The sequence below is a fragment of the Salminus brasiliensis genome, chromosome 15 (genome assembly GCF_030463535.1).
Source record: "Salminus brasiliensis chromosome 15, fSalBra1.hap2, whole genome shotgun sequence".
NCBI classification, from domain to species: domain Eukaryota; kingdom Metazoa; phylum Chordata; class Actinopteri; order Characiformes; family Bryconidae; genus Salminus; species Salminus brasiliensis.
The window spans coordinates 30071479-30088334 of record NC_132892.1 but is presented as its reverse complement, the minus strand read 5'-3'; the positions used below and the strand labels follow the sequence as shown (position 1 = coordinate 30088334).

Here is a 16856-nt window from a genome sequence, read left to right as displayed (position 1 = left end):
GAAGTAAATATACTAAACATCCAGAAGTAAATATACTAAATATCCAGAAATATATTAAATACCCAGAAGTAAATATACTAAATACCCAGAAGTAAATATACTAAATATCCAGAAATATATTAAATACCCAGAAATATATTAAATACCCAGAAGTAAATATACTAAATATTCAGAAATATATTAAATACCCAGAAGTAAATATACTAAATATCCAGAAATATATTAAATACCCAGAAATATATTAAATACCCAGAAGTAAATATACTAAATATTCAGAAATATATTAAATACCCAGATGTAAATATACTAAATATCCAGAAATATATTAAATACCCAGAAGTAAATATACTAAACATCCAGAAGTAAATATACTAAATATCCAGAAATATATTAAATACCCAGAAGTAAATATACTAAATACCCAGAAGTAAATATACTAAATATCCAGAAATATATTAAATACCCAGAAATATATTAAATATCCAGAAGTAAATATACTAAATATTCAGAAATATATTAAATACCCAGAAGTAAATATACTAAATATCCAGAAATATATTAAATACCCAGAAATATATTAAATACCCAGAAGTAAATATACTAAATATTCAGAAATATATTAAATACCCAGATGTAAATATACTAAATATCCAGAAATATATTAAATACCCAGAAATATATTAAATACCCAGAAGTAAATATACTAAATATTCAGAAATATATTAAATACCCAGAAGTAAATATACTAAATATTCAGAAATATATTAAATACCCAGAAGTAAATATACTAAATATCCAGAAATATATTAAATACCCAGAAATATATTAAATACCCAGAAGTAAATATACTAAATATTCAGAAATATATTAAATACCCAGAAGTAAATATACTAAATATTCAGAAATATATTAAATACCCAGATGTAAATATATTAAATATCCGGATGTAAATATATATTAAATATCCGGATGTAAATATACTAAATATTAAATATCTCAAATATCTCTCTGCGATTATTAAATTTCAGTAAAGTACAAATGGTGTAAAATATTAAGAAAGTACAGTGGCTGTGTTTCCCAAACGACAACAAGCTGGTCAGGTGACTCACAGCGCCACAGATCAGCTGACCGGCGTCTTTTCCTGTTCTGGTGTTGTGGTGAGAGTCGGCTGAAGCGGTGAGAGAGAGACACCGAGAGACACCGAGGAAAAGAGAGAGAGAGAGAGAGAGAGAGCAGACCGCCTCATCTTCTCCGACTGAATGTAAATCTTCAGACTTCTGAAAGTGTTTGGCTGGTGTTTCTCGCTGGTGTTTCTCGCTGGTGTTTCTCGCTGGTTTGCGCTGTGTGTGTTCGGGCCACAGAGGAGGGGGTTAGTGGTAGGAGCTCTGGGGGTGGAGGTGGAGGTGGAGGTGGAGAGAGAGCATGCTGTCTGGGTTTGAGGGTTTAAAGATGAGGGCTACGGCTTTAAGCGATGTTCACAGCGGGTTTGTGTTTGTACTGAAGGTTTCCAGTCGTTTGAATGATTGGGTCTGAGGTGTTACAGCAGTAAGTGGTAGTTTGGTGATGAAGCTCGTTTATCTAAGCTTCTTCTCAGCCCAAAATGTAGCTGCTTCATGATTCAGGTCCTGTCTGGCGGCCGATGTTCGCTCTGTAGCTGAAAGCAGCCTAATGCCTGTCCGAGCCACCCAGAACCTGCTCAGCCTTCTGTTAATGGATCCTGTAGGAGCACAGCTTTGACCAAAGCAAGAACCCTCTGGAGATATCAGCTCTGGATCAATACAGATACAGCCACTGATCAGCTACTAATAATACTACTAATAATACTACTAATAGTTCTGCTGCTATTAATACTACTAATAATACTACTAACAATACTACTAGCAATACTACTAACAATACTACTAATAATACTACTAATAGTTCTGCTGCTATTAATACTACTAACAATACTACTAGCAATACTACTAGCAATACTACTAATAATACTACTAATAGTTCTGCTGCTATTAATACTACTAACAATACTACTAGCAATACTACTAGCAATAGTACTAACAATACTACTAATAATAATACTAATAATACTACTAATAGTTCTGCTGCTATTAATACTACTAACAATACTACTAATAATACTACTAACAATACTGCTGCTACTAATGCTGCTATTAATACTACTAATAATACTACTAATAGTGCTGCTGCTATTAATACTACTAATAATACTGCTAATATCTGCTATTAATACTACTAATAATACTGCTAATATCTGCTATTAATACTACTAATAATACTGCTAATATCTGCTATTAATACTACTAATAATACTACTAACAATACTACTAATAGTGCTGCTGCTATTAATACTACTAATAATACTACTAACAATGCTACTAATAATACTGCTGCAATTAATACTACTAACAATACTACTATTAATACTACTAATACTGCTATTAATACTACTAATAATACTGCTAATAATATTGCTACTGCTGCTATTAATACTACTACTAAGACTGCTACTGCTGCTAATAATACTGCTATTAATACTACTAATAATACTGCTAATACTGCTATTAATACTACTAATAATACTGCTATTAATACTATTAATACTACTACTAAGACTGCTACTGCTGCTAATAATACTGCTATTAATACTACTAATAATACTGCTAATACTGCTATTAATACTACTAATAATACTGCTATTAATACTATTAATACTACTAATAATACTGTTACTGCTGCTATTAATACAAGTATTAAAACTACTAATACTACTGTTACTGCTGCTACTAATGCTGCTATTAATACTACTACTAATACTGCTAATAATACTGCTAATATCTGCTATTAATACTACTAATAATACTGCTACTGATGCTACAATGGTACTTTTAGTACTTGGACTAATACTACTGCTGACTGCTTCTATAACTGCTACTACTACCTATGCTACTGCTGTGTCTGATACTACTATTATTACTAATAATACTATTAATAGCAATACTACTAATATTACTGCTCTTTTTGCTACTGTTGCTATTACTGCTGTGACTGCTACTACTGTTAATATTAATTAATAGTATAAGTACAATACTGCTACAGTTACTACTACTACTACTACTACTGCTGTGACTGCCTCTACTACTACTACTATTACATTTACTTTTACATTTACGGCATTTAGCTGACGCTCTTATCCAGAGCGACTTACAAGGTGACTGGAATTACAGAGGAGGGCCAATGTAGTGTTAGGAGTCTGGCCCAGGGACTGTTATTGGTGTAGCGCAGCTTAGTCACCCAGGAATCGAACCCTGGTCTCCTACATGGTGTAATAGCTCACTGGCAGCTAGTGGTTTTATCTGTTGCGCTACACCAACCACCAACCTAACCAACACACACTCTCTCTCTCTCTCTCTCTCTCTCTCTCTCTCAGCTGTGTGTGATCAGCCCTTCACCCCGCTCCATTCATGAACACCTCGGACAGCGAAGAAGACGCTTGTAACGAGAGGACGGCGCTGGTGCAGTCTGAGAGTCCGTCCCTGCCCTCGTACACAAGGCAAAATGACACACAGCACGGCACGACCGAGCCAAAACGGGTGAGTGAGAGGTGAACATGGGTCAGTTGACTGATCTCGGGCTCCGCGACTTCAGCCCAGCCCCAACTTGAACACACCTGTAGTCCTAATGTGCGCATGCCCACGAGGACCACAAGGCTGTAGGGTGTCCTGTTCGTCATTCCGCCATATAGATAGGACCAATAGAAATGCTCCAAGGTTTATGTTTTCACTATGTTTTCACACCGGCTGTTTGTTCAGCCGGTGTCCTCAAGGACGTTATTCTCAGCCGGCTTCAGCAGTGCGGACGTTCTCAGAAGGTAAATAAAGGAGTTGAGGTTCTGCAGTGTGGAGCTATTTTACAGTGGAACCTGAAAACAGACCATAATATCTGACCCTTTATAAAACTCTCACTGAAACGCTCTGCTTTACCAGCGGGAGAACCGGGAGAACCGCTCGCTCGCCCTTCTTTGTTTATAAACCAGCACTGAAACCAGCCCATTCAGACCTGAGTGGAGGTTAACGCTAATCCTAACACACACATATACATGCTATAGAAACTCCAATCACACACACAGCACATTCAGCCACTATAAACCAGTCATTACACACCAGTAGACCAACAACCACAGATACCAGTCCAGAGTGTGTACCACTACACACACACACACACACACACACAGGAAGTGATCAGACTGCAGTGTTGTAAAGAAGCTGAGAGCTGATTGGTCAGGGAGGAGATCAGGCTGGATTATAAGATATTAAACACAATAAAACAGTCATTTTAAGAAAAGTCTGGACTAAATCTAAATCAATCAGTCCAGAAAGTCTGATTATAGAAACTGATACTGAAAATAAAGAGATTTTACTGAACCCATTAATCAGCAGCTTGTCTGATCTGAACTGTGGGAATTATTATATTATTTATACAAACACAAAGATCAGATCAGTATCGGACATTCCTTAATTTTTACATAGACTTTAGAGATGAACCGATCTGATATTGGGATCGGATATCAGTCCTGATATTAACATAATTAGCTGGATCGGGTATCGAGTAATTATGCTGGTTGGTGCGAGACTGCTCTAAATGTTTACATGTTTGCAGTTTTTAATTACTGCTTGTATATTTGACCAAGTTACTTATTTATTCTCAGGTTCAGCTGCTAGATTTTGTTCTGAATTACTGTTTACGCTAAAAATAAAAAATAGGATTGATTACGGATTAATTCAACAATGGTATCGGATCTGTATCGGGTATCGACCGATATGCAAAATGTATGTATCGGTATTGTATCGGAACTGAAATAGCCGGATCGGTGCATCCCCAATCGACTTCCATTGAAAGTTAAGAAGGTTTTCTTGTCCTATAAAGCTGCTGAGTTGGAGATACAAGCGATCGTATGTTTTTAGATGTTTTATGAAAACAGACAGATGTAACAGACATATGTTTGTTTAACTATTTGCTGCTAATCACCACAGTTACAGCACTCTCTAGAGATCACACCACACAAACAGCTGCTCACATGATGCAAGAAGATGGCATTTTAATGCACCCTGGACATATTTATGGAAAAGACTGAGCGTGAGAAAATTGTGGGAGGGTGTAGCTGAGAGCTGTTTCTCTGAAAGCCTGCTGGCTAAGAGGTTTGGGTTGCGGTCGAAGAGGAATTTCATGAAAATGCTGCATTATAATGAATACAGTCTCTGTTCCTGATGAATGGACCAATAGAAATGCTCCAAAATGACCTGGAAAAAAAGTATTTTTACATCGACTTCCATTGAAAGCTAGGAAGTTTTGAAGATACTGATGAAGATTCTGTCATGTATATGCCAAATGTTTGTGGACACCCTTTCTAGTCAATGCATTCAGCTGCCTGAAGATAAGTACTGTCAATACAATAGGACACACTGGAGCAGATAAACATGAACCTACTGGCACCATGCTGCCTAATGCCAGGTGTGGGCAAGAGGGGTATAAAGCCCCCCAGCATTGAGGAGTGGAAGCATCCGATGATGGATGGTGGAGCTCCATCCTTTCAATACTTTTGGAAGGGATGAGTTGGGGGTTTGGGGATGATGAGGCAGGGTGGTGATCATCATCCAACATCCTGATGTCACTAATGCTCCTTTTGCTGAATGCAATCAAATCCTCACAGCAGTGCTTCAGTGCTCCAAAATCTAGCAGAAAGCCCTCTTCCCTGGACAGTGGAAGACAGTTACTCCAGCAGAAGCCGGGTCAGCTCTTTTTAATAGGCTTGAATTCATAAGACACAGTAAGTAAGCAGGTGTCTCAAAACTTTTGTCCTTGTGGTGTGTGTCTTGGCAACGTTGTGCGGTTTCTCTGTGCGACAGGAACTGTACACTGTAGCGACGCAGTTTCCAGAGACCACTGCTGTCCTATCAGAAGGCTGGTGGCCTGATAAGTGGATGTAGAGGGGAGCAGTTTGTCCTTGAAAGCTGCAGTCTGCTCCACAGGCGTTAAGCTCTTCAGGCTGCTGATCTCGAATCAGCCCTGTTTGCCCTTGTGATTGTGGTCATATGAACTGGCTTTCAGACTGAGGAATAGAAAGGGGTGAACACCATGCACCTAAAGTACACTATGTGGACAAAAGTATTGGGACGCCTGCTCATTCATTGTTTCTTCTTATTCAAAAAATGTCTGTAACTGTCTCTACTGTCCAGAGCTTAGCTGTGAGGATTTTGACAAGAACTCAATGCTGGGGGGCTTAAAACCCCTCTAGGTTGATAATTGGTTCACGTGTATCTGCTCCAGAGAGTCCTATTCTATTGCCAGTACTTCAGTACTTCAGGGACTAGACAAACTGTGTGTGCATTTGCACATCTTTGTCAGCAGTGGGTGCAACTTAAAGTGGTAGCCGAATGCATTCATTAGAAGGGGTGTCCACAAACATTTGGGCACACAATGTATAATTCTACTACTTCTACAGCTATAGTAATACTACTGTTGCTACTACTAATGCTACCTTCTGCTACCACTAATGATACTGTTGCTACTACCACTGTTAATAATACTGCTAATACTACTAATAATACTTCTGTGTATATTAATAATGCCGCCTACACAAGTGATTTGCTTCAGTATGTCTGTGCATGTTGTCCTCATCTTCGTTGTCGTCTTCTCAGCGTCGGCCTGCTAACTCCGACTCGGAGGCTGCGCATGCTTCTCATGAGGGTGTCGCCGCGACAACAGAGCGAGACCCAGGCCCCGTCCCGGATGGCGAGGAAGAGGAGCTGACCCTGAAGTATGGCGCCAAACATGTCATCATGCTCTTCATACCCGTCACGCTCTGTATGGTGGTCGTTGTGGCAACCATCAAGTCTGTCAGCTTCTACACCGAGAAAAACGGCCAACAGCTGTAAGTTCAACTACACCTCCAAATTATGTTTTTATTAAAGCTTTTAAAATAAGCTGTACACCATGATCTGTTTTTTTAATAAACAGGATCTACACTCCCTTCACGGAGGACACTAACTCTGTGGGCCAGAGGTTGTTGAACTCTGTACTCAACACCATCATCATGATCAGCGTGATCGTGGTCATGACCATATTTTTGGTGGTGCTGTACAAGTATCGCTGCTATAAGGTAAACATCTATTTCATTTTTGAATTCTGCTGGAGTGCTTAACGTCTAGCTAACTTTAGCTGGAGTGCTTAACGCCAGCTGGAGTGCTGAACGTCTAGCTAACGCCAGCTGGAGTGCTGAACGTCTAGCTAACGCCAGCTGGAGTGCTGAACGTCTAGCTAACGCCAGCTGGAGTGCTGAACGTCTAGCTAACGCCAGCTGGAGTGCTGAACGTCTAGCTAACGTCAGCTGGAGTGCTGAACGTCTAGCTAACGTCAGCTGGAGTGCTGAACGTCTAGCTTAATGTCTGGAGTGCTGAACGTCTAGCTTAATGTCTGGAGTGCTGAATGTCTAGCTAACAACAGCTGGAGGTGCTGAACGTCTAGCTAACGTCAGCTGGAGTGCTGAATACTAGCTAACGTCAGCTGGAGTGCTGAACATCTAGCTAACGTCAGCTGGAGTGCTGAACGTCTAGCTTAATGTCTGGAGTGCTGAATGTCTAGCTAACAACAGCTGGAGGTGCTGAACGTCTAGCTAACTTTAGCTGGAGTGTTTAACCTCTAGCTAACTTCAGCTGGAGTGCCTAGCGTGTAGCTAACTTCAGCTGGAGTGCTTAATGTCTAGCTAATATTAACTGGAGTTGTCAACATCTGGCTGACATCAGGTAGAGTAGTCAACATCTTGCTAACATTAGGTGGAGTTGTCAACATCTAGCCAACATCAGCTGAAGTGCTTAACATCTAGCTAACATCAGGTAGCATAGTCAACATCTAGCTAACATCACATGGAGTGCTTCACATCTGACTAACATTAGGTGGAGTTGTCAACATCTGGCTAACAATAGGTGGAGTTGTCAACATCTAGCTAACATTAGGTGGAGTTGTCAACATCTGGTTAACATTAGGTGGAGTTGTCAACATCTGGTTAACATTAGGTGGAGTTGTCAACATCTGGTTAACATTAGGTGGAGTTGTCAACATCTAGCCAACATCAGCTGAAGTGCTTAACATCTAGCGAACATCAGGTAGAGTTGTCAACATCTGACTAACATCAGGTAGAGTTGTCAACATCTGGCTAACATCAGGTAGAGTTGTCAACATCTGGCTAACATGGGCTGGAGTAGTTCAGAGCAGCAGGTCTTCTGTAATGTCATGTAATTTGACTCAAACTCAGACATCATTCGGTGTTTGGGGGATTAGAGGTCCGAACCTTTTCAAAGGCCAGATCAGACGTTTCTGTTGGTTGTGTTTGCAGTTTATCCACGGCTGGCTGATCCTGTCCTCTCTGATGCTGCTCTTCTGGTTCAGTTACATGTATCTGGGGTAAGTCACACCCTTCTCTGTGGGCTTTGTACAGAAATGAAGAGTGCTAATACAGCAGGGCGTATCCATTACCTCTGCAGCGTGCAGTTACATGCTGGCCTGTGGTTGTAGGACATCAGGAAGCGTCGGCGTATCAGATTAGGGTTTCATAGGAACCAAAAAGAGGATGCAGTGCCGGCTTTGATGTAGAACGTTTCTCACAGTTCCTGACACATAACAGCGAGGGCCCTTCTGAGATCACACAGATGCTGATATTTTAGGGGTTTCTGGGGAAGCCTGAAAGCCTCAAAATCTAAATTCTGAGGGATTCATGAAGCTTTAAGAACATTATATTTGGTTATGCCATTAAATATATATTTTATCCTTTTTTGGCCATTTGAGAATGACTACAGAATGACAGCATGGCTTCAGAGGTCTTTCATATGTTAGAATATATGTCTCTTAACCGTCTCTCCTCAGGGAGGTGTTTAAGACCTACAACGTGGCGATGGATTACCCGACAGTGGCGATGATTATCTGGAATTTTGGTGCAGTGGGAATGGTCTGTATCCACTGGAAGGGTCCGTTACAGCTGCAGCAGGCATACCTCATCGTCATCAGCGCTCTGATGGCCCTCGTCTTCATCAAATACCTGCCCGAGTGGTCAGCCTGGGTCATCCTGGGAGCCATCTCTGTCTACGGTGGGTCTGGAGCAAACACGCCAGTCTTGGTGTCTGTAACTGATGAAGAAATAGAGGGGATAAACTGTATGTCCAAATGTTTGTGGACACCCCTTCTAATGAAGGCATTCAGCTACTTTAAGTTGCTCCCATTGCTGACACAGATGTGCAAATACACATACACAGCTTGTCTAGTCCCTGTAGTCCCAATAGAATAGGACTCAGATAGAGCAGATAACCATGAACGTGTTGGCACCATGCTGCTGCCTAATGCCAGGCGTGGGCTAGAGGGGTATTAAGCCCACCAGCATTGAGCTGTGGAGCTGACTGTGTTCTCTGGAATGATGGATGGATGGTGCTCCATCCAGTGCTTTTGGGATGAATTGGGGAGTTGAAGATGATGATGGTGGGGTGGGGGTCTTTCAAAAAATCCTTGTCGCTGTGTGCAATCAAATCCTCACTGCAGTGCTCCTCCAAAATCTAGTAGAAAGGCTTCTTCCCTGGACAGTAGAGACAGTTACTCCAACAAGAGCAGGATCAGCTTTTTTATGCTCTTAATTTTTAGAGGAAACAGTGATTGAGCAGGTGTCCCAATACTTTTGTCCATTTAGTGTATGAAAGAATTTCTAGATTTCTAGAGTCTTTTGTGCTTCTGTTCTGAACTCTGTTATGGTTTAAACTGGAAAATGTGCTCCTCATTCCCATACCAGCCAGTTTATAGTTTTTGCTGCTGCTTCCTCTTTTCAGCTTGTGCACTTGTTTCTCATTAAGTAGGGCTGTGGTAGTCACATATTTATCACATCCTGTTGAGGAAGTGCATGTTAAATGTCATGCAACATCGTCTTAATGGAAAATGATCCTCAGTTGCTCATGTTTACTGGGTGAATCTTCATCCAGAAAGTGGGTTCTGCATTTGACCTCCCATTTTCCAGGACAACTCCTGATGGAAACGGTTCTGTTAACATTCGCCTGCTGTCTCTTTAACCCCCTTGCAGACCTGATAGCCGTCCTGTGCCCGAAGGGTCCTCTGAGGATGCTGGTGGAAACGGCGCAGGAGAGGAACGAGCCCATCTTCCCTGCACTCATCTACTCCTGTGAGTCACATGTACACGCATGTAACTTTTTCGAGTAGCTGTCCGTACTAGAGGTGTAAAAAAAAATCGATATGTATAAAAGTATTGCAATGTTATGTTTCGCAAGACTGTATCGATTTGCACTAAGCAGCTGTTCTGGAATGAAGCGGCTCTTTGGAATTTTTGAATACCTGGGCCTGAGGCCGTGCCCTGGGCCTGAGGCCGTGCCCTGGGCCTGAGGCCGTGCCCTGGACTGAGGCCCATTTTTGATTCTGTGCCCTGGACTGAGGCCCATTTTTGATTCTGTGCCCTGGACTGAGGCCCATTTTTGATTCTGTGCCCTGGACTGAGGCCCATTTTTGATTCTGTGCCCTGGACTGGGGCCCATTTTTGATTCTGTGCCCTGGACTGGGGCCCATTTTTGATTCTGTGCCCTGGACTGGGGCCCATTTCTGAGGCTGTGCTCTGGATTGGGGCACATTTTTGATTCTGTGCCCTGGACTGGGGCCCATTTTTGATTCTGTGCCCTGGACTAAGACTGTGCCTTGGACCATTTTTGAGGTAGTGCTCTGGACTGAGGCCGTGCCTTGGACCATTTTTGAATATGCAGCTGTGCTCTGGGAGGCAGCCCATTCTTTGAGGCCGGGCTGGAGTATAATGACATTGTTGTTGGCCATCCTTCACCTCTCTCTCTCTCTCTCTCTCTCTCTCTCTCTCTCTTTCAGCTACTATGATCTGGATGGTAGGGATGGCTAATCCATCTCCAGGCACTGAGGCAGTTGACCGAAGCACAGGTCAGTGTGTCATGCTGTGGTACTGATATTCTGATAGAAGCTCCAGTTAGGATGATCTAACAGGAACATTTTAAGACCCTTTAGCTCGGTTAGGTATTTAATCATGGATGTTATTTTCTTTGGCCTCAGATGAGGAAGTGCGTCATGTTGAAGGCGTAGCTCTGGAAAGGGAAGAGGCGGAGCCTGAAAGACAGACACACCGTGGGCAGAACAGAAGTTACTCAGCAGAAGAAGAACTGGAGGAAGACAGTAAGTGGTTTCAGGGGCAACAAACTCTGCAGCCTAACTCTGACCAGTTGATTTTATGAGCAGTTTGGAATTTTGTATTTATTTATTTATATAAATACTAAAATTATTAATGTGATTCATAAACAGACATTTTTGAATGTGTCTTACTATATGACCTGTGTTCTCGTGTGAAATGGGAAGTGTTAGTCACTCAGTGACCGTGTCTAAATGCTGCTGTCCCTGTAGGGGGAGTGAAGCTGGGTCTGGGAGACTTCATCTTCTACAGTGTCCTGGTGGGGAAGGCCGCGGCCACTGGAGGAGACTGGAACACAACGCTGGCCTGCTTCGTAGCCATCCTCATTGTGAGTGCTCTCATAACCCTCAGGTTTGGGCTGATGTGCCAGATCAGTGTGAGAGGTCTCATCCACACACTGAAGAGAATCAGTTCTAGAATGTCCTTCATTCACACTGATCTAGATTCTTCACACTGTTCTAGAATGTCCTTCATTCACACTGATCTAGATTCTTCACACTGTTCTAGAATGTCCTTCGTTCACACTGATCTGGATTCTTCACACTGTTCTAGAATGTCCTTCGTTCACACTGATCTGGATTCTTCACACTGTTCTAGAATGTCCTTCGTTCACACTGATCTAGATTCTTCACACTGTTCTAGAATGTCCTTCGTTCACACTGATCTAGATTCTTCACACTGTTCTAGAATGTCCTTCGTTCACACTGATCTAGATTCTTCACACTGTTCTAGAATGTCCTTCGTTCACACTGATCTAGAATCTTCACACTGTTCTAGAATGTCCTTCGTTCACACTGATCTAGAATCTTCACACTGTTTTAGAATGTCCTTCGTTCACACTGATCTAGATTCTTCACACTGTTCTAGAATGTCCTTCGTTCACACTGATCTGGATTCTTCACACTGTTCTAGAATGTCCTTCGTTCACACTGATCTGGATTCTTCACACTGTTCTAGAATGTCCTTCGTTCACACTGATCTAGATTCTTCACACTGTTCTAGAATGTCCTTCGTTCACACTGATCTAGATTCTTCACACTGTTCTAGAATGTCCTTCGTTCACACTGTTCTAGGATGTTCTCCCTCATTCACACTGATCTAGAATCTTCACACTGTTCTAGAATGTTCTCTTTCATTCACACTGATCTAGAATGTTCTCACTGTCCTAGAACATGTACACTTAGTTGCACTGGTCTAGAAGATCCTCCCCTTGTTTGCAGGGTTCTAGCTTGGCTTCCCTCATTCATGCTGTTCATGAATGTTCTCGGTGTTCTAGAATGTCCTTCTTCAGTCACACTGGTCCAGAGCGTCCACGCTGTTTTACAGTATAACCGTACATATTAGAATGTAACAGTTAGAACATCCTCCTCAGTTCTCTTTGTTCTAGTATGTTCTCCTTGTTCTTCTGGTTTGGCACGTTTGAAAGCAATAGGAGTCCCTCTGCTCATGTTACAGTTGAGCTTCCTGGAGTGCCTTCTGACACCGTATGATTGATGTTGCCAACAAACACCTGGCCCTCGATACCAGCCTCATCTCCTGCACTAAAGGGGGACTGCGTCCTCCCGGTTTCATTCATCGCTGCCATGTTAGCATTTATTCCCTCCGGTTGATTCAAACAGCTGCACTAATACCTGCTAACATCTGCTTGTGTTGTCTGTTGTTGCCCGCAGGGACTCTGCCTCACACTGCTGTTGCTGGCCATCTTTAAAAAGGCCTTGCCCGCACTGCCCATCTCCATCACATTCGGACTGGTCTTCTACTTCTCCACGGACAACCTGGTGCGCCCGTTCATGGATAACCTGGCAGCTCATCAGTACTATATCTGACAGAGGCTCCGGACTGGTGTCCTGGAGGGTTGTACGGCCCGTCTGGAAGCCATAGCCGCACACCAGTGAGCTTGGTGTATTATATTTCAGTGAGAATCATTTCGAAGTTGTGTTTATTTAATCCTCGTATCTGAGCTGGCCTCGGTCTTATCTGAGAAGATTGGGTGTTTAAGAACAGACTCGGGGAGGATGCACCTGCATAAGGTAGCTGGTGATGGCCACACTGGTCAAAAAAGCCAGTCAGCCTTGTATTGCCGGTCAGATATGAAGGAAAAGCAATATCTGTGGTGGACGGTTTGGAAAGGGAGCTTAATATACTACAACCTTGTGCAAAAGTTTGGGCACCTCTGGTCAAATGACATTGTCTTGTTGATTTTTTTGATTTTCTTTTGTAATAAATAAATAAAGACCCTCTACAGAAACACACTTCTGCACCTCTTCACATGTGGTTATTGACCATTTCACATGTGAAACTACGCTAAATGTTTGTGGACACCCCCTCTAATGAATGAATGCTAATGAGCTACTTTACACACACGCAGCTTGTCTGGTTCCTGTGAAGAAATATCGCCAATAGAATAGGACACTCTGGAGCAGATAAACATCAACCTATTGGCACCATGCTTCCTAATGCCTTAGGCTAGAGGGGTATAAGACCCTCCAGCATGGAGCTGTGGAGCAGTGGAAAGGTTCTGCTCTTGGGATACTTGAGTTGGGGATCATTAACACTTTTGTTGCTGAATGCAATCAAATCTTAACAGCAGTGCTCCAAACTCTGGACAACACTAGACAGTAGAGACAGCTACTCCAACAAAAGCAGGATTCACTTTTTTGGTGTGTGTAAAACCCTTGATTTCTGAAGAAACAATAACGAACGAGGTGTCCCAATACTTTTGTCCAGATAGTGTATGTTATGGTACATTTTAATGCCTTCTTTCTTTCCCAATATGAAATTAACGGTTATAAATATTGCTATATTTGTTTGTTTACTGTAAAAGCTTGGTTCATGTGTTTACACTTAGACAACCAAGACACAGTGCCATCTGAACAGGGGTGTCCAAACTTTTGCATATGACCGTACGGCTTCGGAATGATCCATATGCATCGGGTGTCTTACAATAAATGTGCTGAGCTAGGGCGAGGGTTTTTGGTGTCATTATCCTATTTACGACATTTTGAACTGTCCACAAATGTTTACATATTTTTTCATAGCAACTGTTGCTAGGTTGGACAAGCTTTACAGAGTGTTAGCATAACTCCAGTTTAGCCCAATGGGAAACTGTAGCACATCACAGGTTGATTATCATGCTAATATTAGCACTATTAGCATAGTGCATTAACCCAACGTTATTGTACCAGAACTGCACATGTGGGTCTAAACGAACACTATTAACACCCTAAATGAACAATTCCTTTATTTAGGTCACTTTATTTATTTTGATGCCGATTTGAAGTCGATAACGAAATCGCAGGGTGATCTCAATTTCACTAATTGCGAGAGTAATAGCATCCGTTGCCTGGACCTCTGTTGAACTGGGTCAGTCACTTTTAAAGGGGGGGTGAATATTTATGTAATCCCTTATTTTAGATATTAAAATTGTATATTTTTCAATTTATTTTTTAATTAATGTGGTAAAACAAAACAAAAAAGCCAAATTAAATTGCTAGCAGCTCCATTTATAAAGGCAGCAAATGCTAGAAAACAAATATAAACAAAATTATACATAAAATATTATAAAAAAATACAATTTAGTGAAAGAAAACTAAATGTTAGCTGATCTGTGCAGAATATAAGCATCAGTTAGAACAGTTTTAAGACACTCGTGGCTGATTTCAGTTCATTTGCGCTTTCACTTGTATTCGCTATTAATACAGCATCTATCTAGTGGATATATTTTGAACTACTAAATAATAAACTTTCTCAAAATTCTGATTAATGATGAAAAAAATAGTGTTTTTAATGTTTTAAAAAGGACCACCTTTGTTTGGAAACCCTATGGGCTTCATCCCAGAGGACAGTATTCAAATACTGTGAAATGCTCAAACTAGTACACCACCATTCACTAATACAGTATGCACAGAATAGTAGTGTTGTTGTGAATGTAGAGGTCATCAGTAACGTTCTCTACCAAGTCTGACCAACATGGCGACAGTTGCTATGGCTACCCTCATACAAACAAAGCTGCTTTGAATGGTTCTTTGATGCCATACAAGAACCACTTTTGGTGCTTTTCCATAAAGAACTTTGTGGTTCCTCTATGGCATCGCTCAGAGAATCATTTGAAGGAGCTTTATTGCGGAGACTGTGGAACGCATTTGTGGGCAGAGCGAGCAAGAACCGTTGAATATGAAAATCCGGAGCTGATCCCAGGTCAGCGTTCTCAGGCGTTGGTCCATTTGCTGATATTCCAGGTTGAGGATCACCTTGATTGCCTTTTGTGGCACTTCATTTTCATGGCCCTTCATTTGTTTTTCAGGTGTGGCCTGGATTTCTCCAGATATTCTTTGTTTGAGATCTTTGTCGCCTTTTTTTGTTGTTGTTATTGTAAAGAAACGAGCGCCCAAAGCATTAGAACTTAATAGAACTAGCTAAACCTTAATCAGCACCACATGTCCAATCAGATTGGATGGATTGGGAACCTGTGGTGTTGCTCTGCCAGGATTGTTTTATTCTACACTCCTAAACATGAAGGTGCCTCAGATGGTTCTCTGAGGGATGCCACAGATAGAAGAACCATGTTTGGAATTGAGATGTGAAGAGTGAAGAACCTTTTAAGGCTCTGAAGTAGCATCTGTGTCTGGACCATGACTTCCTGTTAGTGACCTCTGTTTCATGGCATCACTCAAAGAACCACCGGTAGCACCTTTATTTCACAGTGTAGGATGATCGCTTTCGTGTCGTTGATATCAGAAGGCCCGGGTTCTTGTCAATGGTGCTCCATTAACCTTTTTACAACGTTGTGTTTTAGCAATTATACATAATGATTTTTTTTTATGCATGACAATTTGATTAATAGCGAAGCTCCTGATTTCAGCTTTATAATCTTTTAATTAAATCAGTACTTTTATTTGAATTCATTCATTAAGTTCAACCAATTAGGCCATTCTATATGAAGCAATTAGAGATTTCCCTTTCTGATAGTGAAGAAGACCTCTGGAAATAAAAAAAGCAGGTGGGAGCGTCTTAAACGGGTCTGCTGTTGGCCGGAGGAGTTTTTGCATATGTGAGCAGTATGTGATCTTTTTACTGAAGAGGAAATATATATATTTTATAAATTATGGTGTACAATTTGACTTGATTTTGTATGTTCACATATAATGTGAGTATCCCTCACCGGTTGTTTTTGTCATGTATAACTTTACTGTTATGTAAGACATGAAAGTGTAAATTCAGTAAATTGGACAATAAACCATACAACTGAAAAGAGAACCCGTCCGACCCCCCGTTTAATTTCACAGCTGACTGGAACAGGGAGAACGGCGCCTCTGTTGTTCCCACTCCGGGCCGGAACTGGAGCTGTGACCAGACAACCGTCCCTGTGGGGCCTGGGAAGCAGAGAGGGTGAAGGGCCTTGCCCAAGGGAACACCGGTTGCAGTTTGCTGAGCCTGGGTCTCAACCCCACAACCCTGTTATCTATAGCCCGGACCTCTCTCCAGAATTACTCCAGTATTACTCTACCGCCTCAGTCCACATGCTTCTTTAGCTTCAGGGGTAAATGACCGGGTTAGTATCTAATGCTTATTTTTATTTACATACATACATTCT

The 16856-nt window shown here is 41.5% G+C and overlaps 1 protein-coding gene across 1 annotated transcript; it reads left to right on the top strand.

Annotated features, from left to right (window-relative positions):
- Positions 1–1138: 1138 nt before the first annotated feature.
- Positions 1139–16519, top strand: psen2 (presenilin 2). Its single transcript, XM_072657516.1, has 11 exons — positions 1139–1261; positions 3446–3608; positions 6714–6946; positions 7033–7174; positions 8408–8475; positions 8935–9155; positions 10130–10228; positions 10933–11001; positions 11131–11250; positions 11476–11591; positions 12934–16519. The coding sequence occupies exons 2-11, from the start codon at positions 3480–3482 to the stop codon at positions 13087–13089; spliced, it is 1353 nt and encodes a 450-aa protein (XP_072513617.1). The 5' UTR covers positions 1139–1261; positions 3446–3479; the 3' UTR covers positions 13090–16519.
- Positions 16520–16856: the final 337 nt, after the last annotated feature.